Genomic DNA, 9010 nt, shown 5'->3' on the forward strand with positions numbered 1-9010 from the left:
TTATCTTTCTCTGACTGGCTTATTTTGCTTAGCATAATGTTCTCCAGTTCCATCCATGCTGTTGCAAATGGTAAGAATTCCTTCTTTTTGACAACAGCGTAGTATTCCACTGTGTAGATGTACGTACCACAGTTTTCTAATCCACTCATTTGCTGATGGGCACTTAGGCTGTTTCCAAATCTTAGCTATTGTAAATTGTGCTGCTATGAACATAATGGTACATATATCCTTTCTGATTGGTGTTTCTGTTTTCTTGGAATACAGTCCTAGAAGTGGGATTACTGGTTTTTCTACTTCTTCAATTGCCAGTGATCATTTCTTTCACACCATTAGCAATATTAGCACTCTTGATGGCCTCTTTATATTTTAAAATTGTGCTAATCACCCATTTCACTAGCAACAGAAGCAAATAAAACAACACAAAAAAACAAAAATCCACAAAAATATTCACAGCATTATTTCCTGAGATGTTAGTGCTAAACTGACTCATACTAGTGCATTCTTTGTAGCCTGAGAGAAGCTTTTCAACAACCAAGACACCCCCATCTCTCTCCCCTTGAACAACTTGGTTGAGAACCAAATTGTTTGAGATGGGAGCCACTCGAAAACCCAGGTTTGACTAATGTTAGTCTAATGGCTAAATTGTTAAGCTCTACAATATAAATAAAAATAGAGAACTGTTATGAAAAGAATATGGTTTTAGCATCATTTAAAAAGTAAACACCAATAGTTGGCTAGGCAGTTATCCAATAGAGAATTATTAGATCATCTATGATTAATGTAGCTTATGAAGATATGCCAAATTATTCATAATATATTTAGTAATCTGAATTCAGAAAAATTAGAACTTCTGTTTTTTGGTAAATAGCATAATGGTTATGAACCTGGGCTTAGGTTTTAATTCCTGCTTCCCTATTTATTTGTGTGTTGGGTACACATTATTTGACCCCTTTGAGACTCAGTTTCCTGCTTGCAAAAGTGGAGAGAATATTGACTTCCTCATAGGATGTATTAAATGAAATGATAACTTTAATCAATGAAGAAATTTAAAAAAACAAATAAATGAAATTATAAATGCTTATTAGTAGTGTCCAGGCACATGTTAAGGTGATTAATATTATTATATCATTAATTAGTTTTAACAACATAATTTTTATGGATGCATAATTTGTTTTAATAATTACTTTATTTCAGCTTCTCTCTGGATTGCTAGGTTTTAATCGCATATTATATATATGCAATTATATATATTTGATATATTTGCTTTCATCTCTTCTGAGCTTTTTGAGAGATAGTTTATTGTCTGTAACTTCTATCACAGTAAAATAGTATTACGGCTATCCATCACCCATTTTTGGGACTATACAGAGAACTTCTAGGTCAAAAATAAAAAAGGGATAAACCATGATCAAAAGGCTTAAATAGGCCTTATCTTATAAAATGACCCAAATGCTTATTTTTCTTCTCTTTGAAAGCGGTACTAAACCACTGTGCCCAGTTTAAAGGAATTCTATAGCTGATAATAAAGTTTTATGTAATATTTCTATTATATTACATAGATTATATGGATTTTAGAATTTCTCTTGGGATAGAAGTAAATTCAAAGAGCAAGATGTGAATAGTATATTTTAAAATGTTTTTATCAAAACCTTTGTAATAATAATAGTCCATTAAATCATCAATCTTCTTTGTCAAGTTATGATCACCAGGCAACAATATTCAACTCTTCCACCTTATGATATTTATTTCCAAAGAACATGCTTCCTCTGCTCTTTCTCAATTCATGACTTTTAGATATCTCTGGATCAGTTCTTGTTATGGTGCATGAGGGTTTAGCTCATTTAAATCCTCTTCCCATGCCCTCTTTTCCCCAATTTCTAAAATTAATTATATCACAGATTTTGCTTAGACAATATTAGTTGTATATATAGTTGGGTAAATATTGTTTATTGCTGAGTCAAGTAGTGAACTGTAACAACATTTTCTACCTAGGGGACTATTTTTCTTAAAATTGACTTTGCTCAATTTTCTTTTTATTAATCAATGATTCTTCCTATATACTTCTACAAAAATATGAGCTGAGAGGTATCTCAGGACTGTTTTCTACAAAGACAGATTCATTAGATAATATCAGTTTTATTCTTCTTCTCTAAACCTGGACATTGCTTATTCTCTCCTGTGTTTGATCTCCAGTACTCTGGATTCCACATCTTACTATATTTTAGTGTAGTCCCTTGTTTTGGAGGAGGATATGCTCCAGTAGCTTCTTGAGAAAGGTACATTGGAGGTAAATTTTTTTGAAATCTTACTAGTATATAGGTGAACATATTTTTTGTGTGTGTGTTTTAATTTAAAATTGTGTATTTGAATGATAGTGTGGCTAGCTAAAGAATTCTATGTTGGAAGTAATTTAACTTGGAATTTTCAAGGCATTTTATCTTTTAGATTCCAGTGTTGCTGTTAATGCCAGTCTGATTTCTCATTATCTCTCGAATCAAATTTCCTCAGTATTATGAAATTTCACTTTGATGTAACTTGTTGAAAGCCTTTTAATTTATTAGACTGGGTACTTGGTGAGCCTTCTTTGTGTGTTTCTTTTAATTGATTTTAGAGAGAGAGGAAGGGAGAGGGAGAGAGAAACATTGATGTGAGATAGACACATTGATTGATTGCCTCCTGCATGCACCCCAACCGGGCAGGGATGGAACCTACAACTCAGGTACGTGTCCTTGTCCGGGAATTGAAGCCGAGACCCTTTGGTGTGTAGGCTCTAACGACTGAACACACCGGCCAGAGCTATAGTCTTATTATTTTACTACCATTGCACTAGGTTTTAGAGCAGCATGAAAGATGAACATGTGTGTTCAACCCAGAAGTAATATTATACAGTCTAATTCCAAAAACTTTCAAGTTTTTTGTGCATTTTTTTTTTTTGCAGGAGAAATTCAAATGAGGATCATAGGAATATAACCAGACTCTGTTTTTTAAGGTTTTCAGGCGAGCCTTGCCCAATCCCTAATCAAAAGATATGTATTCTTAAGATTTTATATTAGCTTACTTTTTGTTAATATTAGTCAGATGATTGCACAAGAAAAGCTTAGAGGACAGAGTACATTTGAATGGTGATCAGAAAAACTGAGTCAGTATTGGCTGCTGTTAACAACAAAAAACTTAGCTTTTTAACATTTTGTACTTTAACAGTTATGCTCTTTGACTTTGAGAGATTTATAGCTCTGGTACCTATTTTTTTAAATATGTTTTTATTGATTTTTAGAGAGAGAGGAAGAAAGAGGGAGAGGGAGATAGAAACATCAATGAGAGTGAAACATCTGTTGGCTGCCTCCTGCATGCCCTTACTGGGGATCAAGCCCGCAACCCAGGCATGTGCCCTGACCAGGAATCGAACTGGTGACCTCTTGGTGCGGGGGTTGATGCTCAACCACTGAGCCAAACCAGCTGGGCTGGTACCTATGTTTTTCTTTTTAGAGGCAAAAAATATGTTTTTTAAATTCAAATATTTAGAGCAGCACTGTTCAATTTACTAGCCATATATGGCTGTTTAAAATAAAATTAAAATTTAGTTTCTCAGTTTTATTAGCCAAATTTAAAGTCCTTGGTAGCTACATGTGTCAGTTGTTTAGAACTTTCCCAGGTTAGCACAGTTTATATTACATTGACAATTCCACATATATTGTATAGTGCCTGAGAGACCCAGAGAGCTTATCAAAAATTGAATTTGTTCAGCCATCGTAATTGTCATGTTCCTACTCATTCTTTAAAGCTTCAAGTTGTGGCAAGAACTTTTCTTATATGGATTGAAATTGTGGTAATTGTGTCTTTGTTCGACTTTTCTGGTCTACTTTTAATTGGTTTTTTTTTGTTTTTTTTTCCCTCCCTAGACAGTGCAATGCTTGCTAGACAGTGGTGCTGATATTAACAGGCCAAATGTATCAGGAGCCACTCCATTGTACTTTGCTTGCAGGTATGAGATGTTATATTTCCAGATACTGTCATTAAAGAATGTCGTGTATTTACTATATTTCCAAACACAAACATTTCTGTATATTTTCTAAGGCTCTCTTGTTTTTTCATTAATACTATGCTGTCTTTTAAGATGAAGTATATGGCATTATGGTTGTTACTTAACCGCATGAGGAAAAATATTTTCTATTATATTGCCAGTGTTTTTATATGGTGTAAGTGGAGCTTTTAATATCTTTGATTATTCAATTTTATATTAATTACTTATTAACTAATGAGAAAAGACATAATCCACTAATTTTCCTAGTTGTCTTTATTAAGTTCCAGGTCAATTCCAATGGGATAAGCTATTAAAGTATGTCTTGGTCCACAGTTCTGTATCTGCTTTCTCTGGAATTGTAAATTAAAAAAAACTTTTTTGAATCATTATTGTTAGATATTAAATTCTGCACTAAATTATTTTTGTACTATGTCTTGGTTCATTTTCTTAAAGCACTTATTTTGTTCATTGATTCATTTATATAATTAGCAAACATTTAGTTAGCACTCGCTGTTTGCCATCCATTATTATAGCATTAGTGATACAGTAATAAATATACCTCAGTCCTTATGGAGGTAGCAATATAATAATTATACACATACACCTTTTCCCCCCATGCACACACACAGACACACAAACACACGCACACACACAATGTTATATAAATGTAATTAGCAGTTAGGAACAGTTCACAATACACTAGTGATTCTTCCCTTTGGTTTAGATTATATGAATTATAATATTTATTTAGGCTCTTAAATTCAAATATAGAGCTCTCCAAAAAGCTCTTCTTTTCTTTATCCTTTTTTTTTTTATAACATTTTATTGGAGATTTATTTTAGACTGAAAGACCTGCTTTTCTTCTTGTTTAGCTTCTCTTTAAGATTTCTGATGTTACTTTGATCAGACTGATTCAAATCATCATCGAACAACTTTGAATTATAATACAAGGACTTTGGATCTCTAGACTAGATCTTATCTGAATTTAGTTATTTTCTAAAATTATACTTAAGAAAACCAGTTACTTCCATAGTATCTTGAGTTTATAAATAATATCATTGTTTGATTCCCTGAAATCATATTCTATCTTGAGGGGTTGTTTCTAGATAAGACCTTTCTTTGAAGGTTCAGATTTGAAATGTCCACCTGCCTGATTTACACCACCATTTGAAAGTTTCATAGAATCTCAAATGTCACCATGTCCAAAATACAGGTTTCTGATTTTCCTTTTCAAACCTCCTCCAGTTTTTCTAATCTCAGTCATCGGAACCCATATCCTTTCAGTTTAAACCAGAAACTAGGTCATTGTTTTTTATGTCTTTCTTTCTCTGACCCTCCACTTGGAATTAATTAGTCAGTTCTATAAATTCCACCTTCAGAATATATTCTGAATCTCTTTATTCCAACTCACTGAAACCACTTTGGTTAGAGTTGTTACCTCTTATCTAGAGTACTGCAGTGGTCTTGTAAGTGGTTTTTCTGATTCCTCTTTCTCTTCCACTGTTCTTTCCTCAGTTGCCAAAGTGATCTTTAAAAAATGAATCAGTCTTGTCACTTTGTGTTTAAACCCTGTATTTAAAACTTTTCAGTGCCTCTTTGTTATATTTCAAATTAAATCCAATCTGCATTCACCCGTGAGACCTGCGTGGTCTGACCCCTACTTGGCTCACTGTGCTTCAGTTGCATTGGTTCTCTTTGAGTTCCCCAAACACAGCTGACTCTTTCCAGCAGGCTATTCTACATGCTATTTGTTTTGCCTGAAAAGGTCTTCCCTAGGCTTCTTTTTTTTCTTTTTAAAATATATATTTATTGATTTCAGAGAGGAAAGAAGAGGGAGAGAGAGATAGAAACATCAATGATGAGAGAGACTCATTGATCGGCTGCCTCCTGCACGCCCCCCACTGGGGATCGAGCCCGCAACCGGGCATGTGCCCTTGACCGGAATCGAATCTGGGACCCTTGAGTCCACAGGCTGACACTCTATCCACCGAGCCAAACCAGCTAGGGCTCCTAGGCTTCTTATATGGCTGACTCCTTCATGTCACTGCTTAACTGTTACTTTGTAGAAAGGCAATTCCTCACCAATCCAAGTAAGCCTCTCCCCAAATTTTCTATCATATATATGGTGTATTTGCTTGTTTACAGTGTATCTCCCTTACTAGACCGAAAGCTCAGTGAAAGCAAGAATTTTGCTTATTTTATTCACAACTTTATAGTCAGTGCTTTCTGCTGAAATGCTTTCTGCTGAAATGCTTAGTAAATGTCTGGAATGAATAACTATAATTACATGTTTGAAAATATTTTATATAGAACAGTGCCATGTATAATAGTAAAATATAAGTATACTAGAGGCCCGGTACATGGATTCGTGCAACGGTGGGTCCTTTCACCTGGCCTGTGGGGATTGGGCTGAAACCTACTCTCCAACATCCCCCGAGGGAGTTTCAGATTGCTAGAGGGCGGTTCTCGAGTGATGCACCCCGCAGCGCCCCATAATTGGGCTCCCTCCTTTCTGGTTCCAGGGTGTGTCACTGGAGAACCGCTGCTGCCAAGTCACTGCAGCTCGGCAGCTCCCATATTGAGTGTCTGCCCCCTGGTGGTCAGTATGCATCATAGCTACCAGTCAGAGCGTCTGCCCCCTGGTGTTCATTGCGCATCATAGCTACCGGTCAGACAGTTGGACGGTCACTTAGCCTTTTATATATATAGATAGATTAGTATTGTACAGAACTGGGATATTCATATAGTTAGTCTAAGCATAGGGATATGGTTAAAGAATTTTTTAGAAGTACTTTCTGCTAGTATTATATTCTCATCAAGTTTTATTTATTTATTTTTATTCATTGATTTGAGAGAGAGAGAGATTTGTTGTTCCACTTATTTATGTATTGGTTGCTGACCAGAGAATGAACCTGCAACATTGGTGTATCAGGATGATGTTCTACCCAACTGAGCTACCCTGTCAGGGCCCCATCATTAAGTTGTTTTTGTTTTTTTAATTCTTACACAAGGATGTGTTTTTATTGATATTTTAGAGAGAGAGGAAGGTGGGGAGAGGAGAGAGAGAGAGAGAGAAACATCAATGTGAGAGAGAAATATCAATTGGTTGCCTCCTGTATGTGTCCCTACCAGAGATTGTGCCCTAGGTATGTGCCCTTACCAGGAATCGAACCCATGACCTTTTGGTGTATGGGATGATGCTCCAACCAACTGAGCCACCTGGCGAAGGCATCACTAAGTTTGTTGTTGTTGTTGTTAATCCTTACCCGAGGATATTTTTTCCATTGATTTTTAGAGAGGGGTAGAGACAGAAAAACATCGATGTGAGAGAAACACATAGATTGGTTGTCTCCTGCATGTGCCCTGGTGCAGGGGATCAAGCCTGCAAACAAGCCTTGACCAGAATAGAACTTGAGACCCTTCAGTCTGCAGGCCAATGTTCTAACTACTGAGCAAACCAGCTAGGGTGGCATCACTAAGTTTTAACCTAGCAAACATTGGATCTCTTTGAACAAAGATTGTTAAGCAAAACTGGTTAGAGTTGAGAAGGAAGTGACTGGAAGAAAGAAACCAAAGCATAGTCTTCAGTAGCAGTTATTTATCCCAAAATATTATGATTTATTATAGGTAATATGTCTCAAGTTCAATACTCATATTTAATATGTCATTTTCTTACCTACATAGTGAAAGTATGACTTAACATTGAGAAATGTTTTCCTGATTGTTGACGATGTAGTTCAGATCTTCCTCTCAATTCTTAAAAATTCTTAATCCTCGTTGATTCATATTAACTGTCCATAATTCATAGAGAATGACTTTAAATTAAAACAATTATATTTTTAACTTGTTTCTCTTTCTGTACAGTCATGGTCAGAGAGACACAGCACAGATTCTTCTATTACGAGGAGCCAAATACCTGCCAGATAAAAATGGAGTAACCCCTCTGGATTTATGTGTACAAGTATGTTGTTAATATATATTCTTAGCCCCTTATTTTATAATAGAAGGAGACTGATAAAATAACGTTTTTTCTCAAATGAGAGGGTGGGTACAAAGATTTTTATTCTGTAAAGAATATGCTCTTTAAAAGGAATAGTGATATAAGAAATATATATTGGTCTTTATGACACATGAGCTTCTAAGACCCTTGGGTTCTCCAGAATGTAAGAATGTCTTTTTGTATATTAATGAGATGACTGGTGGCTGAAAGCTCTTAGATAGCTTCAGGATGTGGGCTGGTTGCCAGAGGGGCCAACCATGGGATTAGGGGGCAGCTTCTTCTCCTGTTCCTGGGGAAGGGAGAGGAGCTGGAGCTTGAAATCGGTCACTGATGATCAATAATTTAATCAATCATGCCTATATAATGGAACTTTCCTAAACACCCTAAACAGTGGGGTTCTCAGAGAGTTTCTGGGTTGGTGAATATGTTAAAGTGCTGGGAGGATGACATGCCCAGAGAGGGCATGGAAGCTCTGTGCTCCTTCCCACATACCTTGCCCTATGAATCTCTTCTATTTGGCTACTCCTGAGTTGTACCCTATATAATGAACAGGTGATAGTAAAGTGTTTCCCTGGATTCTGTGAGCTCTTCTAGCAAATTATCAAACTCAAAGAGGAGTTGAGGAACTTCTGACTTACAGCTGTTTAGTCAGAGTTAGGTGGTCTGGACTTGTGATTGACTGCCTTCTGAAGTGTGAACCAAGCTCCTTATCTGGGCTGTCTATACATTTTCCTTTAGGAACTTTGTTTTTAAAGCTAGATAATTTTAAATATATTTTTTAGGGTGGATATGGAGAGACCTGTGAAGTATTAATTCAATATCACCCTAGGCTTTTCCAGACAATTATTCAAATGACACAGAATGAAGATCTCCGAGAAAACATGGTAATGTAATTGTGCTAGTAGCCTGTAAATGAACAAGCTTTATGCATGCTTAACATACATGGCAATTTACAAATGTGTTCTTAATCATATTATTATAAATATTTA

At 35.7% G+C, this 9010-nt stretch overlaps 1 protein-coding gene across 1 annotated transcript in view; it reads left to right on the forward strand.

Moving 5' to 3' along the window:
* Window positions 1-9010, forward strand: part of HACE1 (HECT domain and ankyrin repeat containing E3 ubiquitin protein ligase 1) — an 83973-nt gene that overhangs the window by 23863 nt on the left and 51100 nt on the right. The window contains exons 6-8 of the mRNA XM_014531354.1: window positions 3900-3982; window positions 7886-7982; window positions 8804-8905. Of these exons, the coding sequence (XP_014386840.1) occupies window positions 3900-3982; window positions 7886-7982; window positions 8804-8905 (282 nt within the window). The remainder of the gene's footprint in view (window positions 1-3899; window positions 3983-7885; window positions 7983-8803; window positions 8906-9010) is intronic.

This window comes from Myotis brandtii, unplaced genomic scaffold (assembly GCF_000412655.1).
Source record: "Myotis brandtii unplaced genomic scaffold, ASM41265v1 scaffold8, whole genome shotgun sequence".
Lineage (NCBI taxonomy): Eukaryota > Metazoa > Chordata > Mammalia > Chiroptera > Vespertilionidae > Myotis > Myotis brandtii.